At 59.1% G+C, this 15083-nt stretch overlaps 2 protein-coding genes across 3 annotated transcripts; both read left to right on the top strand.

Annotated features, from left to right (window-relative positions):
• The first annotated feature begins 395 nt into the window (after window positions 1-395).
• On the top strand, window positions 396-7671 carry DBNDD2 (dysbindin domain containing 2). 2 transcript variants are annotated; one of them, XM_058814869.1, is made up of 4 exons: window positions 396-448; window positions 5564-5719; window positions 6173-6316; window positions 7088-7671. In XM_058814869.1, exons 1-4 carry the CDS (start codon window positions 442-444, stop codon window positions 7294-7296), a joined length of 516 nt encoding a protein of 171 aa, XP_058670852.1. In that variant the 5' UTR covers window positions 396-441; the 3' UTR covers window positions 7297-7671. The 2 variants fall into 2 exon arrangements, with proteins under 2 accessions (XP_058670852.1, XP_058670851.1); XM_058814868.1 differs by lacking the exon at window positions 396-448 and adding an exon at window positions 858-996.
• A 1802-nt stretch (window positions 7672-9473) lies between these two features.
• PIGT (phosphatidylinositol glycan anchor biosynthesis class T) lies at window positions 9474-14885 on the top strand. Its single transcript, XM_058814639.1, has 12 exons — window positions 9474-9670; window positions 10070-10247; window positions 11156-11283; window positions 11753-11853; window positions 12007-12093; window positions 12341-12428; window positions 12503-12600; window positions 12872-13037; window positions 13126-13326; window positions 13864-14029; window positions 14148-14231; window positions 14356-14885. The coding sequence occupies exons 1-12, from the start codon at window positions 9481-9483 to the stop codon at window positions 14606-14608; spliced, it is 1740 nt and encodes a 579-aa protein (XP_058670622.1). The 5' UTR covers window positions 9474-9480; the 3' UTR covers window positions 14609-14885.
• The last annotated feature ends 198 nt before the right edge of the window (window positions 14886-15083 follow it).

Here is a 15083-nt window from a genome sequence, read left to right as displayed (position 1 = left end):
AGAGCTGGGACACAAACAATAGTTATCTTTTGTTATGCAGACAGCGAGAGGAACACACTGAGAACGGGACAGGCGGGACGCGCCACAGACACTGGAAACTCCCTTCCAGCCCCAGCAAAGGGCACAGTGGATGTCCCCCGCTCCAGCTTGGCACTGACCGGGCTCCGGGCAGAGCTGGCGCTGGGCACGGCGAGGCACTGACTCACCCTGCTGAGACACAGGAAGGAGGCGGCGGCCAAGCCCTCGGCCCTGCCAAGGAGCAGCCCTGATGTGCAGGGCCGAACGTGGGAGAAAGCAGCCCCGGGTGGGGTCTGCCGGGGATAAGGGTCTCACAAGGCCAGGAGTGACATGGGGAGGGCCCATCAACACATGATGCTGTCCTCTCTGCGCGGGAATGCGTGAGCTGGGCATTTTGAGAAGATAAGCAAAGAAAAGGCGAGCATGAATGGTAACTGTTCTCCCTGCCCAGGCACAGCTCCTGCCTTCCCCCTCTCCCCCTGCCCATCTCCCGCCAGCGGGGCACAGCTGCTGCCGGGGCAGGCACCTGCAGCCCAGCACTGATCTCTGCTTGGGGCGGCCGCGGTGGGGAGGGACCCTCTGCAGGACCAGGGACCCTGCATGGGGACACCCCGTGTGTCCCGCAAAGCAGAGACCCGGGTACTGCGCACGGGGACCCTGCTGTCCATGGGTACCGGGGACCTTCTGACTGTCCGTGTGCACGGCAGAGCCCATCCCCGGCGGCGGCGGAGCGGGACCCGGCGGGCGGGCGGGAGGCGCGGCCGCGGTGCGGCGGCAATGGGCGCGCCGGTTCCGCCCCGTGCCGCGCCGAGCGCCGCCCCGCAGCGCGCCTTGGGAGAGCGGCGGCGGCCGGGGGGGCCCGCACTGATCCCCGTCCCCCCGCCCGGCCCGGTCCGGCCCGGCCCGGCCCGCTCCGCTCCGCTGACAGCAGCCGCATGTCGGGGCCCGGGGCGCAGAGCCGCAGCCGGCGGCTGCCCGGTAAGTGCCGGCCGCGGGGTGGGCTCGGCGGGATGGGAGAGGGGCACCGGGCGGGCGGGCAGGGCTGGGGTGCCACATCCTCCCCGCAGCGCACACCTGATGCCCCTGGCCAAGCCCTGTGCCCCACCTGCCCCCGGAGCCTCCAAACCCCGAGCCCCTCCTGCACCAACCTGCTGCCGGCCCCGCTGCTTTAGGGGCTGCCGGGAGCTCCGTGCCGGGTCGGGCATGCTCGGGGACCGGGGGGATTGGAGGGACACCTGCTTGGGAAGCGGCAGAGCTCGGGAACCTGTTGGGTCGCGGGCTTGTTCTGGAGTGGGATCGCCGCTCTCAGAGCGCCGTGGCTGCCGCAAGGAGCGGATCCCCCCGTGCCCGCAGGGCTGAGGATGCTGGGCACAGCAAACTCCGTGGCGAGCGGCAGCCGGGGGAGCCGGGCTTGTGGAGGAGCAGCCTGCCAGGCACCGTGCCCGGGTTGTGCCTGCCGTGCCCCGGGCACAGCGCTGCTCCGTTCTCATGCTTCTCCTCGCGTGAAAGGAAGCAGGGCCCCGCAAATAGCAGGGTCTTATGACACAGCCTCTGCCGGCGAAGAGCTCCGGGCGGCAGGGAAGGATATTTTTAGTGCTGAGACGCAGGGGATTTGGAGATCGCTCGGAGGAGTGCAGGCGATGAAACCACGGTACACACAGGGGTTACGAGGTGCCGTGTCCTCTCTCTCCATTTCTCCATTCCCTCCTCCCTGCTTTTCCCAGCGAGCAGCCCTGCCAAAACCACTGCCTCCCTCGCACTCGCCCGGTGCATTTCCTCTCATCAGGACCACGGTTATTTTTTGCTGTGCTGCAACACGAGGTCAGACGTGCCGATGGAGAGCTGTGCAGGGCATTAACACTCAGGCAGCTGGAGTCTGAGCATCCCATCTCTGCGTGGCCTGACCCTGCGTGATTCTCTAGGCAGTCCCAGCTCTCCTCCCCAGCCGCTTCTCCCAAGGCTGAAGGAGCTGAAAGCCCTTGGGAGTTATCCTTGTTCTGCAGGGCTTGTGCTGGGGCAGGGGGGCAGGAAAAGGTTTGCCATCTCTGCACAGACTCCCAGAAGATGCTGAGGCAGCTGAGGAGCTGCACTGCCCCCCACCCATCTCCTTGCAAACCTGGGGGTGTGGAAGGTGCATTTAGGCAAGCTGGGGCATCCTGAACTTCTCTGAAGGAGCAGAATAGGAGGTTTGGGCTCCAGGAAGGCTCTTACTCCAGCCCTTTCATTCACCAGAGAACTGTCCATTGTTGGAGTAACCTCCCACTTAAACTCTGCTCACTTCGCCAGCACCTGCTGCTCCTTTCCACAGCCCATATTATTTTTCAGGACCTTCTTTAAATCCCTCGAAACCACTGCAAGATATTGCAGAGCCGTGGCCTCAAGAAAAGGCCATTCCCATCCTCTCTTGGCCTTGTGCCTTCACTAACAATCCTTCTCCCAACCCAAACACACCCCTCCCATTTACCGGCACAGAGCGGGTGTGCCAGGATCCCGATGGCCATGAGGGATGAAAAGTGCATTCCCTCCCAGCAGAAAGGCAGCTGGGTCGGAGTACACCTTGAGCTGGCGCTCCCAGCCTTCTCCAGCCCTGTCTGGCCCCTGCCCTATCCAAAGTGCATCCAGAAGTTTCTCCTCTCCCAAGCCTGCTTTGGCGAAGGTGTGGATGGGAGAGCTGACAGAGTTCTGCCTCCCAGCCCTCCCACGCCTTTCCCCACCACGGCGTGGCCACAAGCCCACACAACGAGAGGGGTGGTGGCTCTTTGGTGTGCCCTGACAGGGCAGAGGGACCACTGGGGCCATCCTCCTGGCCCACAGCCCACCCTGCGGCCATCTGCCTAGCAGCAGGTGAGAGGAAATCCCCGCGGGGAATCCTGCCCAAACTCCGCAGCAGTGTTTGGCCCCGGTTGCTGTCCGAGCAGCGCTGAATGAGCCGTGAGAGCCGGAAGGATCTGAGGGCAGCGGGGCGCTCGGAGCCGCCGCAGCCGCGCTGGGAGGCTCGGCCAGCGGGGCAGAGCCTGGCTCGGAATGCTGATCAGCCCCCAGCCCCTCGCCTGAGCGGGCTCCAGCAATAACCATGACAATGGTAATAAAAGCCAGGCCACCAGCAGGTACCGACAGATCCCCCACGGTGCACAGGGGCCGCATTGTGCGCGCTAACGTGTCCCGCGGTGGGAACATGCCAGCGGGATGAGACAATCCCGGCGGCTGACAGCCACCGAGTGTGACCGGCCGTCACATGGGCAGGCCCGCGGCAGGGAACGCCGCGCTCCTTTATTCCCGGCCGGGGCTGCCGAGGGGCGGCCGCACTGGCGGGGCTGTGCGCTCCCCTGCGCTCGGAAGCGCCGTGCGAGGGGGGCAGGCTCCATCCCCGGCTCCATCCCCGGCTCCATCCCCGGCTCCCACCGCCGTCACGGGTCAGGCAGGGCCGAGCGCAGCCCCAGCTGCTGCCTCCCGCTGCCGGCGCTCCTTACATAATGGGAGCTCAGTGCTCGTGCCCAACTCCCCGAGCAGAGCTCGAAAACAAGTTCATAAACATGTCCTGCTAATTTCTCCCTCAAGAGAAACCCCGGCGCCCACAGGAATGCTGCCACCAGCCGCCGTCATCACTCTCCCGAGCGCACTTAGTGCGAGTATCGGTCACGTGCAGGGAGAGCATTTACAGCCCGGATCGGCCGCATTCATGGCACTCAGGACCGCACACAAGAGCTTTCTGCTTTATTCTGTGTTTGCGCTGCAGAAGGATTTGGACACTGGTCCTTAGCTCCACACTGAGGTCTCTTTGGAAGATGTCCCATGGAGAGCTGGTCTGTCACCCTGGGTCCTGGAGCCAGCACAGCCTCTGCCCTGAGCCCAGCCTCTGCGCAGCTGGAGATGGGCTCCCCTCGGTGTGGTGAACTGCGGCAGTGTGCCATGGATTCAGCACAGCTGGGCTGGGGAGCACAGCTCTGCCTGGGACAGCCAGCTGCTGAAGGGAGACAGCTCCATAATCAGAGCCTTGATCACCCCCTCCCTGTCCCTGGCTTCATTCTGTTCTGCAGATAGCACAGGGAGGCTGGAGGTGTTTGCTGTACCCCAGCAGCACCAGGCTGCAGCCACCTGGTGAGGTGGCTTTCCCAGCAGGGAAGGTTCACTGGCACCACCATCCTGGGCCCTGCACTGAGCCTTGGCACCAGTGCTTTGGTCAGACATACCAAGGCAAAGAGCCCTCCAGGGAGCCTGGACTGCTGCCCCAGCCATTGCAGGAAGAGGCTGAGCAGCCAGAAGAGGATCAGAGCCTCTTCCAGAGTGCGTGGTGAGTCGCCCTGAGTCACGGTGCATCCCCACGTGGTGCTGCCAGCACAGCCCAGCCCGCGGGGCAGCACCTGCAGATGATGGGTTTCACTGAAGGATGCCCCAGAAACAGGATGCAGAGAAGCCCTGGAGGAGCTCTCAGGAAGATGTGACATTGATCTCCATGGCATCTCACCAGGCTCAGCACCTCTCTCCTGCATGGCTCCTGTGCTGCTCCATGCTGCTTTTACCCAGCTCCCTGCTGTGCTTGCCCCTCTTCCTGCCAGACAGGGTGGGGATGCTGCTCCCTCTGTTCCCTCCTCCCCAGCCTGGAGGAGCAGAGGGTTTGGGTTGTGCTCAGGCAGAGCACAGGATGTTTGTTTGGTTTCCTTGGTTATTACACTGCCTGCTCCAATAATCACATTTTCCTTGTGCCGGTTGGGCCAAGTGCAGCAAAAAGGAAATGTGGAATGGCTGAGGTCAAACACCAGCCTGGGAACAGCTGGGGCCACCAGCCACAGCCTCTCTGTGCCACTTGGGTCCTTGTTATTTTGGGTACCCAGCCCAAAAGGAAGTTACCAAGACAGGGAATGCAGCAACAATCTCCTTCAAAACAGCCCAAGGGCTCCCATCGCTCCCTCCCGTGAGCTGGGGACACAAGCACCGGCAGTGAACTGCTGGAGGAATTACAGGAATGAAAATGTTTGTGCAGGCAGAAGCCAAGCTGGCTGTGAGCGGGATGTGAGCCTGGAGCGTGGGCGCGGCTGCATTTACAGTGACGGCGGTGGCGGGGGTGTGACAGGCAGGGCTGTGCACGGGCAGGGGTGACACGGCTGCCAGATCCTTTCATTCCTTATACATCCTTCGGCCCAGAAAGCCTGGAGCACTAAGGCCAGCTCTTGACCCTGGGAGTTCCCCTGCTGGTTAGCATTCACAGACAGCCCTCTGTTTGGTAGCAAGGAAACTGAAACTTGAAAGTGTGCAAACCGCGGCTGATCTCACCCCAGCTCCCCTTCCCCCTTGAGAACTCCCTTCAGCAGCTGTGAGCACAGCACATGAGCTCCCCTGCACCTCAGGGAGGGATCCGAGGCTCCAGCACAACAAGTGCTGGTGATGCTGCTGCTCTGGTGTGTCACATCCATCCACGGTGACTAAATCAATGTGTGCTGGTAAAGCAGAGCAGAAGGGAACCACCAGCCATGCAGTGTGAGCTGGGACAGGCAGGAGGGCTCAGACAGCCCTGCCTGCTCCAGCTCTCCTGACCTTCTCTCCCCAGCTGAGATGGAACAGGCCCAGCGGAACCTGGACGCAGAGCAGATGCAGCAGCAGCAGCTGAAGCTGCGGGACAGACAGAAGTTCTTTGAGGAGGTTTTCCAGCATGATGTGGATTTCTTCTTCCCCATGTCCCACCTGCAGATTGAGCACCGGAGACGTACGTGCTGTGGGCACCAGCAGGGGGCTGGGGTGTGACACAGGGGACAGTGACACAGGGGACAGTGACACAGGGCTTGGAGATTGCTGGGACATCCCCAGCCTAAACAGGACACCCATGTCCTGAACCAAGGTGGGAGCACAGTGGCCGTGTGTGGGTGTGCTGTGGGTCACTCACACCCCTCCACTGAAGGCACATGGGTACCAGGCTGTGCCCTGTAGAGTCTGCCTCTGGGCAGGCTGCATTTTGGAGCAGGGACAAGGACTGCAGTGACACAGCAGGGGCTTCCAGAGGGATCTTTTAAGGAAACATGATTTTCCTGGCATCTCTTACCAGCAAGCAAAGTTCAGTTCCTTAGCTGTTCTCCCCCCTCAGGGTCCTGCCTGCCCAGAGCTGATGGTGCCCTTTGCCTGGCACTATCACTCACCTTTTCACTGATCTCTGTCTCTGCAGCCCCCTTAGGCAGCATTTCCTCCATGGAGGTGAACGTGGACATGCTGGAGCAGATGGATGTGCTGGACCTGTCAGACCAGGACACTGTGGATGTGTTTCTGGGCTGTGGGACAGAGGAGAGCAGCATTGCTGGGTCTCTGCCAGGTATGTGCAGTTCCAAGCCCTTTGTGGGCCAGGCTGGAAGCCATTCCTGCCTCCAGTGCCCACACTGACTCATTCCTCAGCCCTGGGGCAGATCCACACCCACCCAAAGGCAGATATTGGTGCTGGGCCTGTGTAGTTGGAGGGACCTCATACTGGGCTGTTCCACATCAGTATCCACCTCCACAGCCCAGACATCCAGACCCCTGTAAATTCCTTGTGCTGCAGAAGACAGAAGAGCCTAGGCACCTTCCAGAGTCTATGAGTCAAATTCCCTTGTCCTGATGACTCTCTGGAGCAGCCAGTGCCTTGTCACAACTCCCAGGGTCCCCTCCATGCTGCAGAAACCTTTGTGCTGAGCAGGGAGGCTGCAGAACCTCCCCACCTCCCAGCTCCACCCCAGGGAGCTGGGCTGGGGTCTGCAGGGAAAGCAAGGGCTGCCAGCACATTCCTCCCCACTCACACACTGTAGTGAGGTCAAACCACAGGTCTCCTCTCAACTGCTGCAGCCAACAGCCTCACACAGCGTGGCTCTGAGCCGTGCTTCAGGCAAGATGGAAGAGGCTCCACTGCCAAAAACGGGGAAGGAATGTGCAGCAAGTGCCCTGAGCCAAGCCGGGGGTGTGAGGTGGGGAATGGCTGCAGCAGCCACGTGGGGAGTGGTCAGGAATGCACAGCCCACTGAGGAGTGAGATTGGAGGGGCCATCCATGAAGCTTAGACAGCAATAAACCTCCAAGAGCCTTTTGCATTCTCATACTGTTCTCCTCTCCAGGGGCAGATACCAGCCAGTGCCCAGAGGAGATCACCCTGCAAGTGCCCAACACAGCTGAGAGCAAATCTCGCATTTCCTCCACCTCCTCTGCCTCCACGGACCTGAACAGTCTGGACACCAGCGAGGAGGGGGCCGAGACCCCCGTGGTGCAGTCGGATGAGGAGGACCTGCAGGAGGACAGTCCCAAAGAGCAGGTGGTGAGGAGCTAGCAGGCAGCTCTGCCCTGCTCCCAGCCTCCTCCCTACGGACTGGCCAGCTCAGAAGGAAAAGCTGCTGGTGCTCAGTGAACCCCATCCTGGACTGCTGCCCTGCCACAGGGGAGAGAGGGTTTTCCCCTCCTCTCCCTCCATGTGTTCTCCTGGCAGCTAAAGGAGAAGGAAAGGGGTACTGTAAGCTCCCAAAATTAACTCTTCAGGCTTTGCTGCTAACACTCCCTGCTTCAACCCCCCCACCCCCCAACATGCTCAGCATCCCACAGCCCCACCACCTGCAGAAAGCCATCCCTTGGGATCCCCTTCCCCCTGCCCTACTGACAAAGGGTCTGTCCAGACAAGCACTTAACGATGGCACAGAGAGAAATAACACTGATCTAACCAAGCAGTGGGCGTGTGTGTCATTGGGGAATGAGGGCTCAGAGGGGACTGCAGGAGGGAGAGCAGTGCAGAGCCACTGTGCTCACTGTGCTACATATGCATGAACAAATGAAACCTCCTGTTGCACAGCCCAGGGCTGGCTCCTGTGCCCAGGGCAGGGACAGACAGCACAGGCCTTGGCAGGGAAGGGCTGCAGGGCACCATGGGGAGCAACTCAGGCTCTACAGAGCACAGACACAGCTGGCCTGAGCAGGGCTGGGGTGCCACCAGCCATGAGCACAGGGGGCACTTCCAATGCAGATGGGCTGAGCAGAGAACAGCAGCAGCTGCTCCCCCCGTGCTGCTCCACAGGATGGAGAAAACACCACCACCATGAGGCCACTGTACTGCCCACTTGGTGCAAAGCTGGGCACAAAGCTGGCCACAGGCCTCTTGCCACCATCAGTGGCTGCAGGCCAGGAAAGCGCTGTCCCTGCCTCTGCATCAGCACAGCCACGGTCACCATGGGGAAAGGAGCCTGGCAGATAAGCAACAGAAGCCAGGGAATGCTCTCCTCATCCTGGCTGCTCCCCAGGGGTGTTGAGACATTACTGCACTGTTGCTGTGCAGCCGGCACTTTGTGGGACCAGCTGGAGTGCCCCATAGCCGAGTGCAGCAGAAATGTGTGGCATGTGCTGCCTTAAGCTGGGGAATTGATCAAGAAAAAAGGGGCAGGCTTCATGACTGTTCAGGCTGTAGCACAGGGACTTCCCTATCTAGGTATAGGGTAATTAACAGCTCTGGGTGGATGTTTTTACCTTTAATTTGGCTGATCAGTTCCAAAATGCATCTAAACCTTTATTACCTACAAGTATCCTGTTGCAAGGAGTTGCCCAGTGTAAAAAAAAAAATCAAATAACAAAGCCAACAATATTATGTAAATATTACCTTTATTTTTTTTCTGGGCATGCTGACTTTCTGGTTTTATGTGATGCCATTAATTAGCAAGAGGGGGAAAAAGATATATAAAGTAACTCCTTATTCTTCACAAACACTGAATCACATTGTCAGTTCCAAGTTAACTTGCATGAGAACCTAAGATCTGGGCAAGTGGGTAATCAACAACGTACAACAGCTGGTAAGTGGCAACCACACGTTGCTATAATTTCTATGCTTATTTCCTACTGGAACAAATCACCACACTCAAATCATCACGGGGAGAACGGAGATGCTGTGAGCTCCATCGGACCGTCAGCGCCGGCGCTGTGCTGCTGTGGCCGCCGTTCCCGTCCCCGGCAGGCGGGTGTGGGAGCGGGGCGCTCCCGGACGGCTCCGCACCCGGAGATGGGCGCTGCCCTGCGGGAAGGAGCCGAGGAGCGAGGGAGAGCGGCGGGAACGGCTGAGAACTGGAAGCCACCTGGGGACAGGGACAGTTCTCGCAGCGTCCTGCGGCACTCCGGGGGAGCCGCCCAAGCTGGGACGGCGCCAGGGCCTCCCCTCAGCCCCGATTTCAGAGTGGCGGAGGGAGCGCTCGATCCCCCCTCACAGCGCCAGAGTTAACCGCGATCACCCCTGGGGTCCTTTCCGCGGTTCTGTGAGAGCGCTGGCGCTCGCTCCGGGGCTGGGGCAGGCGCAGGCACAGCCGGGCTGGCGCTTCTCCTTCTCCCCGCGGGGGCTCCGTGCTCGCTCCGTGCAGCGGCTCCGGTGCCAGGCCGGGACAGCCCGGCGCTCACAGCGTCTCCATGGCATCCCCGGAAGCGCCGCCATTGCCGGCACGGCGGAAGCGGAAGCGGCGCGGGACGGGGCGGGGCGGGCGGTGGGATGGCGGCGGCGGTGCTGCTGCTGCTGCTGCTGGCGGCGGCAGGGCCCGGGCCCGGGCGGGCGGACGCGGGCCGGGAGCGGCGAGACGCGCTGCGGGAGGAGCTGCTGCTGAGCCCGCTGCCCACCGGCGATGTGGCCGCCACCTTCCAGTTCCGCACGCGCTGGGACGCGGACCTGCAGCGGGGCGCAGGTAGGGCGGGCCCGGCCGGGGCGGACCGCGCCGCTGTTGGCTGGCGCGGGGGCGGACCGCGTCGCTATTGGCTAGCACGGGGGCGGACCGCGCTGCTATTGGTTGGGGTGGTGCGCAGGAGCGGGGCTATCGCGGAGGGACCCCGCGACGTGATGGTTTGCATCGAGCGATGACGTCACGGGCGGGAATGACGTCAGAGGCGGGGTGAGGTGAGCAGGGACGGGGCAGAGCGAGGCTGTGGGGACGGAGCGGTGACATCACGGGGGGCCCGTGACGCCATCGGGCTGTGTGTGGTGGCGCAAGCAGAGGCAGTGCCGGTGATGTCGCGTTGGGGCAGGCCCTGGTTGATGTCGGGAAGGGATCGGGGATGCGAGAGGCAGGGACTGACGCTGCCCGCAGTCTCTCACTACAGGCTCTTCCCGAAGGCGCTGGGGCGGCTGGTGGCAGCGCTGGGCGTGCGGGAGCTGCACCTCGCGCTCACCCAGGGCTTCTGGCGCACCCGCTACTGGGGGCAGCCGCCCCTCCAGGCACCCGCTGGCGCCGAGCTCTGGGTCTGGTTCCAGCCCACGGTCACCGAGTAGGTACCCCAGCCACGGATCTGTCACTCTGGGTCCCCTCTGTGGCCACTGCTCCCAGGAGCGGTTGTTTGTCCCTCCTGAGGCAGCCACGGTGTGTGAGTGGGCCTCCTGGGTTGAAAAATGTCTGCTGGAAAGAAGAGCCCAGGAGTAGCTCTAAAAACCCACAGAACATACCCCATCTGTTCACAGGACAGGATGTGGTGCTGAGGGCAAATCCCTGTTCATTAAAGGCCCAAGTAATTCCCCTGTGGGCTCTGTGATGGCAAGCACTTAACGATGGCACAGAGAGAAATAACACTGATCTAACCAAGCAGTGGGTGTGTGTGTGTCATTGGGGTACAACAGCATGGGGGATGAGGGTTCAGGGTGGATTGCAGGACCCTTGCTGCGCTGATACAGTGGGGCTGTATCTTGGCCTCTCATCCATGACTCACTTCCTTTGACTCCCATCCAGTACCTGTCACCACCTCCCTGAGCACACCAGCCCTGTGGGGACTCACAGAGCCCTCTCCTCCCTGCAAGTGTCCCATCCCTTGTCTGCTGGTTGAGTCAGCCTTTGGAGCTGCACCAAGGCGTTGCTGTGGGCCTCACAGCCCCTTCCCCATTCACACATATCACCTCCTGTGTGCTCCCAGCTCCCCTGGCCTCTCTCCTCACATACCAGCCGTGCCCACCGCCCTGTCCCTTGGCTGTGTGATGCCTGTGAAGCCCTGCTGTGTGTCCCTCAGATCTGATGTGTCAAAATAAAATACCAAGAGAGCTGGAGAATGCCAGCCCAGCAGTTTCTGTGCATACTTCATGCAGCTTTGGTAACCCAGTGTGGTCATTTCTGAATGTTACTGACTTAACACATGTTGTTTCAAGGATTTGAGCTGCTGAGTAATCTCTGGTGTCTCTTCTCACACAGTGTTGACAAAGCCTGGAAAGAACTGAGTAACATCCTTTCAGGAATATTCTGTGCTTCTCTCAACTTTATTGACTCGACCAACACAGTGATTCCAACAGCATCCTTCAAACCCCTGGGTTTGGCCAATGGTGAGCCTGGCTCTGCTCTCTCACTTTAGTTCTGCCCTGGGCCACTGCCAGCATTCCAGGTGCAGGTCCTGCAATGACTCTGGGTCTGGGTGTGTACAACAGCATCCATTAACCCTTCCCAGGAAGGATTTCCTCTCCCTACAAACAAGGCTTGGATTTAAACAGAGGAAACCCACAAGTAATACATGGCAGGTGCTCCCAGGCCCTTACTTGACTCTATAAAAAATGTTTTATGAAACAGTGAGGACCACAGGATTTAAGGCACTCACAAAAGAAGATCTGCTAGGATATATCCTTACCATTCTTTCCAATCACTCTGAACAGAGTGGGATCTAGTTCTGGTGGAGCTCACTGCATTTCAGGCATGCTCTGAGGGTGGTGGGATGTGGGGCACACTGGGTGTGGAACACTGCTGCTGTGCTCATGGCTGTAGCAATCCCAGCCTGCTCTCCTGCCTCTCCCTGCCCAGGGACAGATCACCATCTCCTGCGTTACGCTGTCCTGCCCAGGGAAGTTGTCTGCACAGAGAACCTCACCCCCTGGAAGAAGCTGCTGCCGTGTGGCTCAAAGGTAAAGAGAAGTCCTGCTGCCCAATGGGGCCACTCCTGATGGAGCTGGGCTCCCAGCAGCAATGTGGGAGCATGCACTGGGAGGTTCCCTCAGGACTTTCTCTCGGTGGGAGCAGAGGACAGGGCAGGGCTGAGTTTCTCCTGTTCCCTGCAGGCTGGGCTGGCTGTGCTGCTGAAGGCTGAGCGCCTGTTCCACAGCAGTTACCACTCCCAGGCAGTGCACATCCGCCCCATCTGCAGGGTAAGTGCTGGCTCAGCTCCCTCCCTGAGCTCCTCAAGAGAAAATCCAAAGCCCCCTTGTCACATTGCAAGGTATCACAGTGATTTGCTCAGCTACCCTGTGATGGGTTCACTGTGTCTAACACAGCTGTCATCCTCCTTCTCTGATAACCTCAATGGAAATCTTGTAATCCTGGTGGAGGTCCAGCTCCATCCTGGTGTCCTCCCTCTCCAGAAGGTGTGATCAGAGCTGCTTGTCTCTTGTCCAGGATGCCTCCTGCCTGGCTATGTCCTGGGAGCTTAGACAGACTCTCACTGTGGTCTTTGACTTCTTTTCCAGTGGCCAAGGAAAGAAAGGTAAGCGTGGTGGCTGTGCTGGCGTGCTCCCAGCCTGCAGCACTTGACCTGCCAGCTGACCTTGCTTCCCACAGACTGGTCCCTGTTTAAGATGTTCTCTCGCACGCTGACTGACACGTGTCCTCTGGCATCGCAAAGCAAAGTCTACGTTGACATTTCCCCCAAGAACAAGGTAAGCTCATGGGCCAGAAAGCATCCCCTGCTCCCTCAGTTCTGCCACTTCTTGTGGCTCTGAAACATCCTCACCTCCATCCTCTGCATGGCCTGGCCTCTCAGGGGCTAACACAGGGAGGTGATTTTCTTGCTCTGAGCAGGGCTGAGGGGAGAGCACAGAGCTGGCTGTTGGGTGGCAAAGCTCAGGGCTACCTGGAGGGACTTTGCTCAGTGCTGCCAGTTTCTTCAAGGGGCACTTTTTCCTTTCATGGTCCATTTGCTTTCCTCAGGAAAAGGAGCTGCTGGAAGTGTCCCCCCCTCCAACATCAGTACACGAAGCTATTGTCCAGGGAGACAGGAGAACCTACGCTGTCTATGACCTGCTGAGCCCCTCCCTCTTCAACACATCTCGCAGCCTCAATGTGCAGCTGAAGTGGAAGCGGCCCCAAGACAGCTGTGAGTGAGCAGAACTTCACTTCACCTGCACCACTGGCCAGGGCTCCAGGGCTGAAAATCACCCCTCTGCTGTCCTTGCTCTTCACAGCGGAAATGCCCATTCCCACGCTCCATGCTCAGCGTTACGTGGGCGGGTACGGGCTGCAGACCGGGGAGATCTGCACCCTCATCTACAACACCCACCCCTACCGAGCCTTCCCCGTGATCCTGCTGGAGACTGTGCCCTGGTACCTGCGCCTCTACGTGCACACCCTCACCATCATCACCAAAGGGAAGGAGAACAAGCCCAGTGAGTGAACCCTCCAAGCAGCACATGCCACCCCATTCCCTTGGCATGAGCAGCTCATTCCAAAGGTGGTTTAATCCCTCCCTCAGGTCCCAGTGATCCCTGGGAAACTGGATTGTGAAACAAAATATTTCAGGATGTTTTCCTAGCCTCAAGTTCAGTGCTCACAGCAGATGAGACCATTAAATTAGTTTTATTTATAAGAGGCACAAGGATGGTGTTTGATAATCCAATAAGGATTTAAACCAACATGAATTAATTTTTGTAGCACAGGAAGCTCAATTTAAAACTGATAATTGCATTTTATTTTGCATTTATACCTTTCCTTATGAATACCTGACCATCATGGGTCAGTAGCTTTAAAGACCAGCTAAATTTACTTTTAACACATACTTTTTGCTATGGGTGCATCTTCACTTGCCCAGAAAACCTCTCTCATGACAGTGGAAGCAGGAGCACCCACCTCATGGGAGGTGTCCAGGCAATGTGAGATTGGACAAGGTTTCCCTGGTGCCAATGTGGAAATCTCTTTGGGGTTAGGTTACATCCACTACCAGCCAGCCCAGGACCGGAGCCGGCCGCACCTCTTGGAAATGCTGATCCAGCTGCCAGCCAACTCCGTCACCAAGATCACAATCCAGTTTGAGAGGGCCTTGCTGAAGTGGACAGAGTACCCACCTGACCCCAATCATGGCTTTTATGTTGGGTAATGACATTCCTCAGCTCCTCATCCCTTTCTGGGCTTTGCATAGGACTTACTGCCCAGGTCTCTGGAGATGTCTTTCCTGCCAGGACTGACACTGGCGTGTTCTTTGTCCCCTTAGTTCATCTGTGCTCAGTGCCCTGGTGCCCAGTGTCACTGCAATGAAGGACATGGATGTGGAGCAGAGCCCTCTCTTCACCTCACTGTGAGTGTGTGGGGAGCAGGGCTGTGCCACAACCTGCAGGCTGTGGCTGCTCTCATTCTCTCTGGTGAGCACAAACACAAGTCCTGTGCAGGCTGACCTTGCCTTTCCTTCTCCCACTCTCCAGGTTTCCTTCCTCCGATGGCTCCAGCTATTTTGTGCGCCTGTACACGGAGCCACTGCTGGTGAACCTGCCAACCCCAGACTTCAGCATGCCCTACAACGTCATCTGCCTCACCTGCACCGTGGTGGCCGTGTGCTACGGCTCCTTCTACAACCTGCTGACCAGAACGTTCCACGTGGAGGAGCCCAGCCGGGGCGGGCTGGCCAAGCGGCTGGCCAACGTCATCCGAAAATTCAGGGGGGTGCCCCCACTCTGAGAGGGGCCAGGGCAGCCAGCACTGCTTGCAGGGCTCTGTGGGAGACAGACAGCAGAGCACTGCTGCCTCTTGTCTTGCTGGAAGCAGCTTGTTGTGTTTTGCTGCCCGGAATTCTCTTTGGGATCCAGTAAGCCAAGAGATCACTTCCGTTGCTAAGATGGGAAATGGCTCTAAGCCCATTGACTACTGAGCTGCACTGCTGTGGGACTGGGAAAAGTAAAAGACTTCTGTTTGGGAGAGGTGTAACTTACATGCTGGGAATGGTGCTGGAAGTAAACTGGAGTGTTTTGTACGTTTGTGCTGCTCCTGGTTGGTTTTGCTTTCTCAGCTCATGGGCAGAGTTGCCAGGTCTGTAGCACACTGCCTGGATCAGCTGGGATGTGATGCAGGCAAGACCAGGCAAAGGGGTTTGATCTGCAGATCAGAGGGATTCATCTGCTCTAACATCTCACCTTTCACAATTGCCTTGTTTCAC

Source organism: Ammospiza caudacuta, chromosome 15 (genome assembly GCF_027887145.1).
Source record: "Ammospiza caudacuta isolate bAmmCau1 chromosome 15, bAmmCau1.pri, whole genome shotgun sequence".
Taxonomy (NCBI): domain Eukaryota; kingdom Metazoa; phylum Chordata; class Aves; order Passeriformes; family Passerellidae; genus Ammospiza; species Ammospiza caudacuta.
Note: the sequence above shows the minus strand (reverse complement) of the source record. Positions and strands in the feature narration are given on the sequence as shown.